Here is a 16,599-nt window from a genome sequence, read left to right on the forward strand (position 1 = left end):
GCACAGGGAAGTAGGTACTTGGAAAATGCTAGCTAAATGAATGAATGAGTCAGTGAATGAATGAATGACCGGATACACACAAGTGAACCTACCTGAGGACTACAGATGACTAGGCTGGAGATTGCAAGTTGAGGGGGAATTTGATATTGTCTTGGGCGCCACGCTATTTGCATCTTGTAAATATAATGACCAGGCATTTAAAAACTGGGGTGGACTCACTCAAGTCTGGATTTCAAAAATCACCAAGTGTCCAAAGAGGCAGCCCCAAGGCAACAGTTAGCAGAAGCTGAGTCACAGTCACTCCGTTCATGTTTTCAAGTATTTACTGAGTGGCTACTGTGTACCAGGCACTAGAGAACAACAGTTGAACGCCGTTGCCTTCCCAGCCACTGCACACACTTCTATTGGCTGCCGGGGTCCTGGAAGCATCTGAATTTTCAGCCTCTTTCTAGATGGAGAAATTGGAACCCAGAAAGCGAAAGCGGCTTTGTCCACATCACCTACAACTTAGAGATAGATGTTGACCCCAGGCTCCTTGACTCTTATTTTCACAGCCCCAGGTGACTAACGCCTTGGCATGAATGAACCTTTGTTCCCTAGAAGAGAGGAACCTGGGGAGGGCTCCATAACGTGCAATTTCAGGCGAACCCTACGCTTCCCCTGGCGTGCCCTGCTTGCTCTGCTTGCAGTGGGCAGGAGAGGGCACAAAGGCTCAGTGGCGGCAGGGCCCAGCCTGTCATCAGCAGAAGAGGTGGCTACGCTGCAGCTGCTGGCAGGACTGTCCCGGTCACCAGCGCTGCCTTCTTTGATTGCTGCCTCCTTTGTTCTGCATTTCAGGGCGTTCAGCTCCACGGCCCAGTGCCAGACTCCCTCCCATTGCCCATCACCCGCCTGCCACTCCTATTCAGGCAGGTGGAGGTGGCAGCCTGGAGCAGCTCCAGAGGGACGATGGGAGGAACCCAGAGAGGGAGAGGTGCTTGGCCAGGGTGACAGAGCAAGGAGGCAGCTACACAGGACCTGGGGGAGACTCAGTCTCCAGCCTGCCTGCTCCTGGAGCCCAGAGGTCAGGAACAGCCCCATATCCCGGACCTCCTCGGCGTCTGGCCACCTGTATCGTGCCCATCACCCCTACCAAAGCACAAGGGCTTTGAGGCCAGCGATTTGTATCTGTCCTGTTCACCGTTGCATCCCTAGTGCCTAGGACGGTGTCTGGCCCATAGTAGGTACTCATTAAATTCCTGCTGAATGAATGAACAAATTAGTACTGACCACAATCCCATGAGAGAGTCCTGTTGTTGGACCCATATTACAGAGGAGGAAACTGAGGCTCATGGAGAGAGTGTGGTTTACCCAGAGTCAAAAGCCAGCACCCCCTCACCCCCTCACCCCACCCCACAGTTACCAGAGGGCTGCGAAGGAGGGAATCTAGAGCCTGGGCCGCACCAACAAGGCTCCCTGAGGCAGCCAGTTCCAGATTTGGGGCCCTCTGTTCTCAGCTGGTATCAGCAAGGGCAGCTGGCAGCTGGTAGGGTGCCTCTGTGGACTGGGAGGCCAGGGGAACTCATGGTGGGGGCAACTGTCTTGGGACCTGGAGGCTGTCCTGCAGAGTGGCTACCACTGGGTGTGATGCAGGAGTGAGAGGAAGGAGGGAGGCCCAGGGAGACACAGGTGTGCGGGGAGGGAGGCGTGGGAGGGCTCTGGGCACCTTCCATACCCTGAAAATACCACACTGAGGAGGGAGCTAGGGATCCCACTGCCCACAGCCTGAATGGGCAGCTCCACTGTGACCAGTCCTGCCCCATCACCTCCCCATCCTGGCCCCTCCTCATTACCCTCCCATCACATCCCCCGTCACCCCCTCTGTAGAACCCCCATGCCTCCCCCTTCACTCCCCTCCATCACAGCCGTTATTACCCTCCCCATCACGGTCCCCTTTATCACACCCCCAACTCCACCCCACCATCAATAGCCCCAGTCATGGTCCCCAATGCCTCCCCGGCCCCTCCCCCCTCCACGGCTCTCATCACCTTCCCTATCACCTCGTCTACTCCAGCCCCACACTTCCGCATCACAGCTTCCGTCACCTCCTTCATCTCTAGGTCAGACCGTAGCTCCCTTGGACCGATGCGGGGGGGGCACGGGGCGTTGGAGAGAGCAGGAAAGGATGGAGAGGGGAGGCAGGGTACATGAGAGGAGAGAGAAGAGGCTATGGGGAGGATTTGACCCGGGATCTCTCACACCCACACCCCACAGGACCGGTCCAGCCGTGGGTGGGCGCTGTCCAAGGTGCTGGGGCAGCCAGGCCTGGCGCAGGGTGGGCGCTGCAGACCACCTAGATCTGACTCTCTGATCCATCTCTTCCTAGCTTGGGCAGGTGGCTCCCCACCCTCTGAGCCTCACCTTTGCTATGTATAAAATGGGTCAGGAAGGGCCTACGTCAGCCCCTGCCCAGCCTGCTTCAGCTCTGGCCTCCAAGGGCCCATGATTAACGAGGCTGGTCCTGCAGTGTGACTCTGGGTCCCCTGGGGCCTGGCCGCTAAAGGGTGACAGCTGGCAGCCCGGCCATGCCTGGTGGAACTCGAGGCCTCCCTTCCGCTCCTTACCTCTTCCCACTTCTGTCACTGCCTCCGTTTTCCACTCAGGCCTGGGTTTCCTCTAGCCAGAAGTGTTCCTCAAACCATACAAAGTCTTGGAGGATTCCTCCTCCAGGAAGTCCTCCCTATCAGAGGCCCCAGGCACACACTGCCCACATCACTTGGCCAAGGGTAACCCGTACCTCTCCTATGAGGTATTTAGATCTTTTTCCTACTTCAGCATGAGTGCTACGAGCAAAGCACTCTTCCCCATACTTTTACCTGCATTACCTCATTCAGTCCTCACGGTAATAATCCTCTCAGGTAGGAACTATTCTGATTCCCATTTTACAGAGCAGGAATCTGAGGCTCAGAGAGGTTAAGGGGCTTGCGCACGGTCACACAGCCAGCAAGGGGCCAGGCTGGAATTCAGATCTATATCTGAATCCAAGAGTTCAACTGCTGTTCCCATGATATGTATTGGTATTTGTCTTTGCCTTCACTAGACCCTGAAATCAGTTTGGCGGGGGCCTTGTCCTTCTTTCTGAGTTCCTAGGAGCCAGCCCAGGGCCTGGTACTGAGCAGGCACCAGTGACTGTCAAATAAAAGTGATGATGAATTTATGGTACCAGAAGAGACTCCAGGAGCCAGACAAGCAGCCAGAGGCAACAGGATGGATCTGTAAGGGTGGAGGTGCAGGCAGTGTGATGGGTGGTGGTGGGAGACACCCACGTACGGACTAGTTGGACCTGCGGCCACCAGTGGACGGACCCTTCCCAGTCCAAACGCACATCCTTCTTGCCCCCGGTGTCAGGCCCGGCCCCCTGGGGCCCTCCAGCTTGTCTGCGAGAGGGTCCCAAGGGGTCCTGTAACCGGGTAGCTGGGCCCTGGAGGCCTCTGGGGTTGCACAGGCTGTTTCTGCTTTGGTACAGAATCCGGCAACAAGCCAGAGCTCTCAAGGGAGAAGGGGGAGGGGACTCTCTCAGCTGGCTCGTTGAATGTCACCTTATTCTCCACCTTGAGACCTGTCTGAGAGGCCTGGGTTCCAGAAGAGTGATCGACTGTGTGACTTTGGGCAAGTCACTCACCCTCTCTGGGCCTCTGTCTCTCCATCGATACAACGACCTGCCTAGGAGTCTAAGTTCTGGCGGTGCCTTCCCCAGTGATGGCTGCTCTTCCCACTGGGTGGCCCCACCTGGTCTCCAGCAGCCTAAGTGTGTCTTCAGACAGGATGTTCCCATAAGGGCACCAGGGCTGAGTGGTGCTCCAGCTACCCAGAGAAGGGATGATGTAGGCTTGGAAGATGCTGAAACCAGCCGCCACCTGTGACTCCAGCCTGACAGCTTGGGAGTGCCAGGCACAGCTGTGCTTTGAGTCGTGGGGACAGTAGTTGTGGATGGTCCCCAGCCTGGCCTCACCCAGCCTCAGCTGTCCCATCTACAGAATGGGCAGAAGGCTGCCATAAGTGCCCCCAGCAGCAGTGGGAGAAGAGAATGGGCGTCGCCAGTCAGTCAGAAAGGTGGCCCTCCCTCTGCCCCCAGCCGTGTGAGCTCAGGGAGAAATCTGGAAATTGCCTAGGAATTGGTTAGGTCATATGCCTGTGAAAGGAACACCAGGGTCACAGCATCCCTGCCACTTGGGTTCCAGACCTGCTGGGCTTCAAAGGGAACCTCACCCCCTGTAGAGAGTGATGAAAACAGCCCAGCAGGGGAGAGGTGACGGGGCACCAGCTGAACAAACAGCAGCCCCCATGGGAGCAGGTCTGGCCCTTCCCTTGTGGTCCAAGCCTGACATCTGGGCTTTCTTCCGCTGGCCGCATGACAGGCATATAGACAGGGCATTTATGGGTCAAGCAGATTGGTGCTGTGTGTGTGTATGCACACACGTGTGCACCTCAGCACACGCCACGAGGCGAGTATTTCTGTACAGGCCACACTGGGCATGCCGTGGGACCACTGCTGTCCTACCCCATGGGACCACTGCTGTCCTACCCCATGGGCAGCTTAAAAACGTATTAGGGCAGGGGTTGGTGAACTGCAGTCCGCGGGTCAAATCCACCCGCTGCCTGCCTTTGCACAGCTCACGAGCTGAGTGGTTTTTACATTTTCAAATGTTTGGGGGAAAAAAAAAGAGTTCATGACCCGTGAAAATGATATGAAATTCAAATGTCAGCGGCTGCAACTAGTTTTATCAGGACACAGACACATTCATTCATTTGCATACTGTCTGGCTGCTTTCAAACTACGGCAGGAGAGTTAAGCTATAGCAGCAGTTACAATGGAGACTGTAGGGCCCACAGAGGCTAAACTATTTACTATCTGACCTTATCAGAAAGTCTGCAGCTCCAAAGTCAGGGCACTGGGGCATGCTGCTACCTCCCACAAAAACTTAAAGTTTGGCTTCAATGAACCTATCAAGAATTTTACAATTAGAAAATCTAGAGAGAGGTTGTGTCCATTTCAGTACATGCATGTGAGCTTTGGGTTTTACAACTTTATATTGTTTGTGCGTGTGTGTGTCTATGTACCATGATCTTCAAGATGCAGGATCTCCGACTCATCTTTCACACATCTGTAGTGTTCAGCACATGCTAGGCTCATGGTGGGTAATTAGTTAAGGTCTGTGGGATAAAATAACGTGTGGTTCTCTCCATCAACTCAACAGTCCTGCTAGCAAAGCGATACTCTTGCCCATTTCACAGATGTGGAAACTGAGGTCTGGACAGGTGACAACGCCTGCTTGAGGCTCTTTCCTGGACCATTAACTATGAGGAAAAGATGTCCTTCCTTGACTTTGTATTGCTCCTGGGAGAACTGGGCGATCACATTATAACACGTCTGGTGGGAGACATCTTTGCCCCTCCCTCTAGCAGTTTTCCAGGCATCCTAGGTCCCCTGCCAGCCCCATAGGTTTCCAGGCCTTCATCCCTTGTTGGGGGTCTTGGCAGGCTCCCAGGGGCCTGTGGAGGGATGAGTATTTTTTTTTCCCTTTTCCGGCAAACAGGGGGCAGGTGTGGAGTGAGCAGCTCCTGGAGGGGGCAGTGGGAAGACGACTGAAGCTGAACTTCTGGGGGATCCGGCGAGGCTGACCCATAAGAGGGGTGCCATTGAGAGTAAGGGACCTGCTGAAAGGGGGAATGGAGGGAGTTTGGGGCGTTAGGAGCCCAAGTGGGGGTGTGGGGATAGAAAAGGAGCCCCGAACAGGAGTGTGGAGATCAAAGGCAAAGTGGCCAAGTTGGCAACCTTGGGTGGGGCTTTCGCTACTTCTGAGGGACCATAAGTCACGCCCTGGAAAATCCGCCCCCGCCCCCCCAATAGCTTTGAACCTACAGAACGCAGACCACCGAGCCAAGGAGAAGACACACTCCTTCTGCTGTCAGACCGCTGCCCTCCACCAGAGACGGTTCCAGGATAAACCAGAGAGAATGGGGCAGGGGACGCCTAGCAATTCGCCACCAGGGACTCTGCCTCTCTGGAAGGATTGGCACCAGGATTCAATGGTGACTTCCTCTACTCTCAGGATAAAATCCAAAGCCCTTTTCACGGCTGTCCAGTGCTGTACGTCTGGTCCCTGCCCCAGCCTCATCTTGTACCACCTTTCCCTCATCCACTGCACTCCAAACGCAATGGATTTGAACGTACTCTGCTCCTTCCCACCACAGGGCCTTTGCACTGGCTGTTCCCTCTGCTGGGAGCACTGTCTCCCACACTCATTCCTTAGATTTCTATTCAAACCTGACTTCCTCAGATTAGCCTTTCTGACCACTCCTAGACCAAGTTTATTTCATGTTCTCAGACCTGCAACTGATTACCTGTGTGGTTATGTGTTTGCCTGCTTGCCGACTACATTGGAATCTCCAGCATAAGTCCTCCACAAATAGACCTCTACTAAGGACCCTGGCTGTCTTTTTTCTTTTTCTTTTTTGGCCGTGCTGCGTGGCTTGCAGGATCTTAGTTCCTTGACCAGGGATCGAACCGGGGCCACGGCAGTGAAAGCACCAAGTCCTAACCGCTGGACCACCAGGGAATTCCCTGACCTTGGCTGTCTTGCTCCTTGCAGTATTCTAGGGCTTAGCACGGGGTCGAACACACAACAGGAGGTCGGTAAATCGATGATGGCATGAATGAACGATTGGTACCACCAGTGACTGCTGCCAATACCTGGTGTTTTGGAACACAGACGTACTGAAAAGTAACATCAACAAACCATCTGTTATGATTTTGCCTGTGTTTCCACACTTGGTGACCACCCTGTAGGCACCAAGCAATGTTCTAGAGCAGAGCTATCTACTAGAGCTTTCTTTGGTGATGGTGATGTTCTGGATCTATGCTGTCCAGTACAGTAGCCACGAGACACACGCAGCTATTGAGCACTTGAAATGTGGCTAGTGGGACCGAGGAATTAAATTTTACTTAATTTTAATTAAATGTAAATTTAAATTGCCACGTGGGCTTAGTGGCTACCATATTGGACGGCCCAGCTCTAAGAGAGAAGGAAAGTGTCCTCCTGTCCCCAAGGTTGCTACATGCAGTTTTGTCATCTAGGGATTCACTGTAATTCCCTCAAACCTCCATCAGCTGGTCCTTGGGGGTGAACATGCCAAGGATTCCTTGGTAGCTTCCATGAGACAGGACCTCACCATTCCCCACTGCCCACCGAGCTTGTCGTAGAGACCACCAGGCAACAATGACTAGGGAGATCTCCGCAGTGGTGGCAAACAGAAATGCTGAGAGTGGGACATCCCCATTTTTACCACCATCATCACCTATCACACAGCACCAAGACTGCCACCAACCTCATCCTCTCCATCATTACCGTCACACCACTCCCAAGACCACCACCAACACAGCCATCAACACCACCACCACAAATTTCACAATCAATACTACCACTGACACTATCTTCTCCAACATTACCCGCCCCCCCCCACCATCAACACCACCAACACCCTCACCCCCCCATCATTACAACCACCAACACATCACCCCAACAACACCAATACTTAGAGCCAATATAAGATACCAGTTAAGAGTTTCGGTTCTGGAAATCAATTGGGCTTAAATCCCAGCTTTAAGTTTAAATGACTCAACTTCTGTGAGACTCAGTTTCTTCATCTGTAAAATGGGATGGCTACTACTACCACTACTACCACTAACATAATAGTGAGACTGGCTGTAACAGTTGGAAAAAATCAAATGAGGAAGTGCATGAAAAGTCTTTTTACTATGATTGAGCGCTAATGATCTTCTAGGTTCTTTGCTCAGTGAGCACAATTTTATTGAACCCTCACACAGCTGTGAGAGACACTGACCCATCCATCTTGCAGATGAGGAAACTGAGGCTCAGAGAGGTGATGTAACTTGCCAACAGCCCCACTCCTAATATGAGAGGCTGGACTGGAACCCAGGTCTTCAACAGGACTTCGCTAGACTGTCCCTTTTGGGGGGAGGGGGTCGGATCAGCAGATTGGCCTTCCGCAGTTCTGTGCTCCCTCTTCAGGGATGCCGGGGGGCATTTCAGCATCCTGCCATGAAAGGTGGTATTGTGGTGGTGGTGGTGGGGTGGGGAGGGGAGGGTAGCGAGTCCACTCACCTGTGTCCTGGCGAAACTGGTGCATGGACTGCAGGTCGATGATGTAGGGCACCAGCTGGGCATCCACTTGCCCCAGGACCACAGAACCACGGGCATCCTCCTTGAGCACGTTCTCGATGTGGTGGCACACGGTGGCTGTGTAGGGCCGCCAGCGGCTGTGCTCATTCAGCCACTCCCACACCACCACCCGGGCTACATTCTGCGGTGGGAAGCCCAGCCCGTTCACGGGCATCATCACACCCTGGCCTGGTCGTGACATGGCCGCTGCTGCCTCAGGGGCCAGGACCCTACTGTTACTGGCTCAGCTCCTCCTGGGCCTGGGAGCAGGTGGGGAATTTCCTCTCTCCCCAGGGTGGCAGCAAGGACTCTCCGGCCTCCTTTCTAACTGCCGGCCCTCTCTGAGGCCCAGAGGCCTCAGTTAAAGGAGTGTGGGCTGGTGTTCCGGGCGCCAAGACCCCTTCCCGCAGAGCGTCTCAGGTAAAGGTGCTGCTCTGGAGGGCGAGTGTCTTTCTTACGATGGGGAAACGGTGCTCTAGATTCCTCGGTTCCCTGGGCTCCGATAGGGGAGTGAAGCAGCCGCCTCTACTCTAGGTGCGGGCTCTGTACTGCTGGTCTCCCGTTCTTCCTGGCCGAGCAGGGCCTGTCACCAGGCGGCCCGGCCCCGGCCCTCTGCGCTCCCCACTGCGTCCCAGACCCTGCGCCTGGCTCCAGTGGGGCTGCTTGCCTTGTCTCAGGTCCGCCCCCCCCGACGGCTCCCGCTGAAGGGGGCGTCCCTGTCCCCGTTGTCCCCGATCCACGGCGTCCTGGAAGGCCTGGGTGGCTGAAGAACGCACGGGGGAGGGATGCGGCGCGTAATCCCTGCCCTCCGGCTGGGGCTGCGGCTCCGGAGCTGGGCTGGGGGAAGAGGGGGGCGGGGGCCCGTGGGCACGCCCCACCCCACTCGTGCTCGCGACCTGCCAGGAGACAAGAAGGGGAGAGGGCCCTTTAAGAATAGAGCGCGGCACCCCCTCCCCCCTTCCCGGGAGAGCGATGGGTTGAGAACAATGGGGAACAGATGGGGGGGGCAGCAAGGGGGGCTAAAGGGGGTCGCCTGGTTGCGCTCCCTTGGGGCAGGCCTGAAGGGAGGGCTGGGGCCGGGGGCGCGATTTCCCAAAACTCCTCGCCTGCTGCGCCCCCTCCTCAGTTCCCTGAGCGCTCCCCTCCCCCGGGGCCCGCTCCTGGCCGAGGGATGCAGGGTGCGCGGGGATGTGCCAGGATGCGCGGCGTTGCAGGCTCGGCCCAGGGCCCCTCGGGGGTCGCGTCCCCGAGGAGGCGAAGCCGGGAGCTGGATCGTCTATGCCTCCCTCCCTGGGGGAACAGCCCTCCTTCCCCAGCCCAGACCTCCCCAGAGCGCGCGCGGGCCTCCCAAAGGAGCCGGGGGTGGGGTCCCTAAGCGCCCCGCGCTCTCACCGCCTCTCCTCTGCTCTGCCTCGTTCTCCGGTTCACGCTTCAGCACCGCCGCCTCCTGGGCTCCCCCCGGAGTGGGAGGGAGCCGCTGTCCCCCCTCCGTGCCCTTTGCCTCCCAGGCCGCGCGCCGGGGCGCTGGGCTTTCCGCACGCTTACAGACTACCCCGCCGACCGACGGACGCGTGAGCCTGCTGCCGGCCGCCGGGATCCCGCGGGTGGGAGGCGGCCTCGGCAGTGCTCAGGGGAGGGAAGGGGGAGGGGGCGGAGAAGGAGGAAGGGGAGGAGACAGATCGCGGCCCTAAGCGCCAGCGGCGCTGACACGCGAGTCGCCAGGCGCCCCATATCCTCGGCTAGGCCCACCTGGGACCCCGCGAGGCCTCCTGACCCAAGCAGGATGCAAGGCATGGAGTGGGGTGTCCACTGGAGCGCCTGCTTGAATCTTAGTCATCTTTACATTCTAGTTGCCCATTCTAGGGCCTGGTACAGAATAGATGCTCAATAAATGCTTGAACGAATGGAATACGATCCAGAGATTGTTTGAAGAAAGATCTTAAAGCCTTCTAGGGTAGGCTTCTTTTCTCCTTCCACTATTCTGGGGGAGGGGAGTGAGGAGGGGCTGACAGAGGGAATCATAGAATCTGAAATGTAAGTATGGGACAACTGAGGCCCATAGAGGGTAAGAAATAGGCCCAGGATCACACCGCAGCTTGGGGCAGTGCCCAGACAGCACCCAGCACTGATTCTCCTCCCAGTAGCCAATTAGCCAGCCGAGAGCCCACTTCCCCAAGGCAACAAACCCACTCCAGGTAAGTGTGATGGCAACAACATCTTACCTCCAGGAGGGTGGGGTGGACCTAGGCCAGGAGGCAGAGACCTTGGAGGAAGGTAAGGGTAGGCCCTCCGTCATCTCATTAAGGGATGCCTGCAAACAACAGGTGCTCGATAAATGCTCGGTGAGGGTTGGCTGGATGGAAAAGGAGGCAGGTGGTGGCAGCAGCTCAAGTGTTAATGGGATGACCAGCTCTCCCTCCTCTGGCAGGCTGAATGCAACTGAGGACACACATCATCTTGGAGGGGGATGGACCACCCGGGGCCCGCGGGTGTTTAGATTAGGGAAGATGAAGGATGCGTCCGGGAACTCCAGCCTGGGTGGCAGACGGAGGTCAGCGGCCTGTTTGGGAGTCTGTCCAGAGCAGCCCACGCTCCTCTTCCTCTCCAGGGCAGCTGGTGATAAACTAGAAAAGGTCAGGGGCAGATTGCTCAGGGGAGCTTTCCCAGAACCGAGTTCTGGCTCCCCAGACAGCTGGAGGGATCTCCCCCCACACTGCGCCCCGGGGCCCCTGCTATCTCCTGCTGTCCAGTGCCCAAGGGGCTTTTCCCGGTTGGGCATGATTCTGTTTGCTTCTGCCTGCTGCAGGCTAAAGACAGAGGCTCTGTATAGAGCCAACTCTGCAGTGCTACCGCTCCAACAGGATGGCTGAGCTCTGGGATTTTAGTCTAGGGTTCACCGATGGCTTTGCAGGGGTCCACGAGCCCTGTCCTCCCATTAAAGGCAAACTTATATGTCTGTGCATTTTTTCTAGAAGGGCTCTGGCTTTCATCAGATTTTTCTCAAAGGAGGCTGTGACCCAAAAGATTTGGAGCTGATGCTAAACAACCTTATGTTACAGAAGGGGATCTGGACCTCAGGGTAGAGAAGAGACTGGCTCAAGGTCACATGGAAATTTAGCAGCAAGTTGGAAAGAAGAAGCCAAGACTCCAGACTGTATAATGCTATTTAAGGTCTGACTAAATGTCACCTCCTCCAGGAAACCTTCTCTGAACTCATCCCATCTTCCTCTGTGTTCCTTTGCACATACCTTGATGTGACACCCTATATCACAACTAGCCGCTTCAGTGGAGTCTGTCCCTGCTAGAGTGAGACATCCATGAGATCAGAGACTGTGTCTTATTCATCTTTGTGTGGTGTGGCTGGTGTGTATTACATAAGCATTGTCGTTTATTGAGTGCCTATTATGTGCCAAGGCACTTACATAATGCTCACTCCTCTTCACAGTTGTCCTGCAAGGTAGGTAATATTGTCCTCATTTTACAGGTAGAAAAAATCTCCTGGAGCTCAAAGGGGTTAAGTGGCTTGCCCAAGTTCCCACAGGGAGTGAGTGACAGAGCTGGGATTTGAATCCCAAACCCTTTTGCACCACCCACATCACCATACTGCCATGGTGTCTGTTCAGCGACGAATGAATGGCAACCACCTGAGGATCTGGTGCAGCGTGGCCCTCATGGCCCCTCTCAGCTAGATTGTGGAGCATCTGGAAGTACAAAGCCCTGCTCCCCAGGCATCCTGGGAGAAAGGGATTCCAAGGAGGGGAAAGGAATCTGGCCTTCAAGGAGCTCACAGTCCACTGGGGAGATACTCAGACACCAGTGGGGAAGCCAACAGAGGAAAAGCAATCCATCATGAACTCTTTTAAAAAGGTATTGTATGTATGTATGACATCCCTAGTAGAAGAATCCCAGGATTTTGTCTTCTGTGTGTTTCTGTCTTGCTTCCTTGAGGCCATGATACTAGCTGAGGTCATCAGTACAGTGAGTTGGGAAAAGATGATTCTGCCACTTTTCCAGATCTTTGAGTGACACGTCAAATCCGAGGCTGATCCCACTTATTTAACCTGTGTGTGAGTTTCACACTGACTTTCTTGCTCTGTGATCATCAGTGATTTCAAATTTGCTGATGTAGCCATGCTTCATCATCACAATTAGAAACCAGACGATGACTCTGGAGCATGACCTCAAGGAACTTGGAGTTTTTCTTTCTTCTCAGCATTGTTGATGCTCTTAAGAGCATTGGCCAGGATGTTCATGTGCACCATTATAGCAGCATGGGAGTACGGCAGAAAGAGATGACTCACTTTTTGTTCTCCTGTCCATCCATCTGTCCATCCAACCAGCCAGCCAGCCATCCATCCATTCATCTGTACGTTCAGCTGTACAAGTACCCTCCCTCCCTCCCTTTCTCCTACCTACCCATCCCTCCATCCATCTATCCACTCATCTATCTGTCCATCTATCCATCCAAAAAATACCAGACCCAGCCCATGAGCCAGGCACTAGGCTATCTAACCCAAATAGCATGGTTCTTGCTCTCCTGTTTCTCAGAGTCTAGTGGGAGAGTGAGCTGTGAATCAAAAAATCACATAAAGTATGATTGAAATTTTGCAAGAGCCATGAAGAAGTTCAGGATATCATGAGGGCCTCTACCAGGGGTCCTACCAGGTCTAGGGAGTCAGGGAGGGCTTCTCAGAGGAGGTGACATTTCAGCTACTCCCCGAAGGATCCATGGTCTTAATGTGGCTAAGCCAGTGGGAGGAGGAGCAGGAATGTGCGAAGGCCCAGAGGTGGGAAAGAGCTTGGTGTGTTAAAGCAACAGAGAGGAGGCTGGAGTGGCCACTGAGAATGGATCGGGGTGAGCGTGGGGCAAATCGAGGTGGGCAGGGCCACCATGCAGAGCCTAGCATGGGTTTGGGATTTTTATCCTGAGAGCCATGGGGAGTTACTGAAGGGGATTTAATGCAATCTGAGTTGTGTCTGAAAGAGCCCGACAGTAACTAGACTTTATTGAGCACCTACTGTATGCCCAGTGCTGGGCTAAGTGCCCCAGAGGGGGAAGTGAAGATGTGGGAACCGTTTTCTCTGGGACACAGAACAGGATGGGTGACCCTGAAGACCATACCAAGGTCAGGTATAATCGGGGCATGGGTCCTGGGAGGCAGGTGTCACCCCTGCCCTGCACCCCAAAGGGCCAAGTGAGTTCAGACTTCTCCGAATTCTTCTCTCCATCTCCCTACATCCTGGTGCGTGGACCAGCTGTGACCTTTCCTACAGCAGCGGGGGGAAAGTTTAAGTGGGAAATAAGAAACAGAGCAAGAAAGATTGTTTGGGTGTCTTGGGGACTGAAACAGGGCCCCTGGAACTCAGAGCGTTCTGCTGAAAACAGGGGACTTCCTCCGGCTTGCAGGATGCAGGTGGGGTGGCGGGTGGTACGAGGTCATTTGCTGCCAGCCGAGAACTGGTGGTGGAATTAGAGAAACCCCAGAATGGTAACATACACAGCTGGCCCTGGTGGGCGAGGAGCGTCCACGGGCACAGCGGCCAGGGTGGGAGCTGCTCTGATGGCTGCACGTCCAGGTCGTGGGGTTGCTGCCAGGTGAACACAGATCCCTGAGCCTCACCCTAACATTTGGATCCAGCGGGACTTGCGTGGGGCTTGAGTATCTCTGAGTGAGACAAATGGCTTACCTTAGAGCTCTGGGCCTCACTCCGGATGCACAGGAGAATCTCCTGGGGAGTGGTTAAAAACTATCCATGTCCCAAGCCCCACCCTCAGGAACTCTGAGTTAGTTGGACTGGGGGTCCTGGCATCAGTAGTTTTGGGCCAGTGGTCCTTTCCTGGATTGGGGCGATTGGAACTGAGAGAGGGTTAAATCAGCCCAGGTAACTGGGCCGATAATACGTAGTATGAGCTCTCAGCTCTCGTTCTGGGCCATCCGCTTGTTCGTCCAATCAGAGGATGTTTATCGAGCATCTACTATGTGCCACACACTGATCTAGGCACTGGAAATACAATAATAAAGAAAAGAGTCAAAAACCTCTGCCCTCCTGGTGCTGACATTCTAGTGGGGTGGAGGGCAGAGATAGACAGTAAACAAAGACGTAAGTAAAATACATAGTATATCAGAAAGTGTAAGTGCTGTGGAGAAAAATAAAGCCTTATTAACGTTGCTGGTGGGGACGTGAATTGGTGCTACCGTGTTGGAAAACAGTCTGGCTTTATCTCCTAAAGCCGAGCATGTACGTATCCTACGACCCAGCAATCCTACTCCGAAGTAGGCACCGTGGGGAAATGCTGGCCCATCTACACCAGGAATCACACGGAAGAATATTCATAGGGGCGCTGTCCACTAAGTGTCCAAAATTGGGAAACACCCACATGCCCATCTATGGGAGAGCAAATGAATAAATTCCCATGATGAAATATTACTCGGCAGTCAAAACACAGGAACTATAGCCACACATTGCAATGTGGATGGATCTCTGAGATAGAATAGCCAATGAAAAATGTCCCATTACATAAACACGATATCCTTCCTATCAAGTTAAAAGCAACTAAAAGCATACACACACATATGCAGTAATAAACTATAAAGAGGAAACAAGGGAAGTATCACTATAGGATTCAGGATGAAGATTATGGTGAGGGGATTATCATGGGGCGGGGGGAACCATCTGGTTAGATGCAGGTTATTGTCAAGGCTATAGTTTTTGTTTCGAGTGGTGGTTTCACAGGTGTTTATTATATTATTAAATTTAATAATTAAATGCTGATGAGAGTAGGCTGTGAATCAAGGGTTATGATTACCCCCTCTTTATTTTTTGTGAACTTGGGTTAAAGAAAAAAAAGCAAGCAAGCAGGAGGGGCTAGAGCACGCTGCTGGTGGGAGGTGGATTGCAATTTTCTTTCTTTTTTTGGCATGTGGGATCTTAGTTCCCCAACCAGGGATCGAACCCGCGCCCCTTACAGTGGAGCCCCTTGCAGTGGAAGTGCAGAATTTTAACCACTGGACCGTCAGGGAAGTCCCAGTTTGCAATTTTCAATCAGTTAATCAAGGAAGGCGCCACTGGGGTGACATCTGAGCCGAGACTTGAGGGAGGGGGTAGTGAACCACAGGAGAGATGTAGGGAAGGGTGTCCTAGGCAGAGGACAAAGCAGGTGCAAACGCCCTGAGGTGGGAGTGTGCTTGGCATGCTCTAGGCATGGCAGCGGGGTCCGTGGGCTGGAGGGAGGGAGTGTGGGCACTTGTCCTGCATGGAGGAGAGAATAAAGCAGGCTTCGGGGAGGGGACAGGGAGCATGGTCCAGAGTTCCCCGAAGAGCCCAGATCCTGGATCTGCTCTTCTCAGCAATTTGCTGTTCGATTTTTTTTCTTGGATTCCATGAGACACTTCAGTTTCCTTGAGGTAGGTTAACTGAGTTTCTATTACTTGCAACCCAGTGAGTCCTACTTGGTTAAATCGCTGACCCTGTCTGGTCCAGAAGACCGTGGTGCGGGTTACTTCGGGAGAGGTTTCTCAAGAGGTAAGTGCAAACTCGAGAGTGGATGCTGTGCAGTAGAAAACCACCCAGAGACGGGAGGAGACCCAGGCCAGCATCAGATACGGGGCATGGAATGGTGATTAGCCCATCCACTGAGTGCTTTTTAAGCATCAGGGATTTTATTAACTTCTTTCCAGCCTCCTGGGTATTAATATAGATTTTACAGGTGAGGAGACTGAGACCCAGGGAGGTTACGACATGCAAAGGGAGCAGCCGAGTGGGAAAACCCCATGTCTGTTTGACGGTGAAGCCCCTGCACCTGGGATACGAGGTTTCTGACTCTTTTCCATTGGTGTGTCCCCTCATCTTTGGGTAACTTGGGGGCAGGTGAGTCCTTGTCACTTCTCCCTCTTCTCCAGCCCCTGGGCAATCTGGAGGCCCGCGGGCAGCTAGGCGTGGTGGGCGCAGGCCATCCCAGGACCCGCTGTGTCTCCAGCACGGAGGGAGGGAAGGGACCCAGAGAAAGAACGGAGTTCAGAGTCGGCTGTGGCGGGCATGTGGCAGGGATGCGGTGCAGCTCTGGGGTTTATGCAAAGCTGGTCCATCTGAGGAAGGCGGGGAGCAGAGAGGAGCTCTGACTTTCTCCAGGATCCTAGTGCATTTTTTTCCCCCTCTAGAAACGGCCAGTTTCGTCCAGGGGAGGGAAGGGCGGGGAGGGCTGCGAATTGAAATGGAAGCATAGCGCCCCCTGGTGGCCTATTTTGGGTCATTGCTCTAATGCTGGAGGGATTTCCAGGTAATTCATTTTATTTTTGTCGTGGTAAAAACGCATAACATAAAATTTATCGCCTTAACCACTTGTAAGCATACAGCTCAGTAGTGTTAAGCATATTCA

General features: G+C 54.1%; 1 protein-coding gene and 1 pseudogene across 3 annotated transcripts in view; both read right to left on the reverse strand.

Moving 5' to 3' along the window:
* The window catches only part of DTX1 (deltex E3 ubiquitin ligase 1), a 36,328-nt gene extending 27,877 nt beyond the window's left edge, over window positions 1-8,451 (reverse strand). For both annotated transcript variants that reach the window (XM_082852488.1, XM_082852487.1), the window contains exon 1: window positions 8,166-8,451. In XM_082852488.1, the coding sequence (XP_082708614.1) occupies window positions 8,166-8,424 (259 nt within the window). In that variant the 5' untranslated portion in view covers window positions 8,425-8,451. The remainder of the gene's footprint in view (window positions 1-8,165) is intronic.
* A 3,577-nt stretch (window positions 8,452-12,028) lies between these two features.
* Window positions 12,029-12,484, reverse strand: LOC309970995 (small ribosomal subunit protein uS8-like; annotated as a pseudogene). The gene has a single exon. The product of its transcript is annotated as a small ribosomal subunit protein uS8-like (transcript).
* Between the last annotated feature and the right edge of the window lie 4,115 nt (window positions 12,485-16,599).

This window comes from Leucopleurus acutus, assembly GCF_964270905.1.
Source record: "Leucopleurus acutus genome assembly, chromosome: 13".
Lineage (NCBI taxonomy): Eukaryota > Metazoa > Chordata > Mammalia > Artiodactyla > Delphinidae > Leucopleurus > Leucopleurus acutus.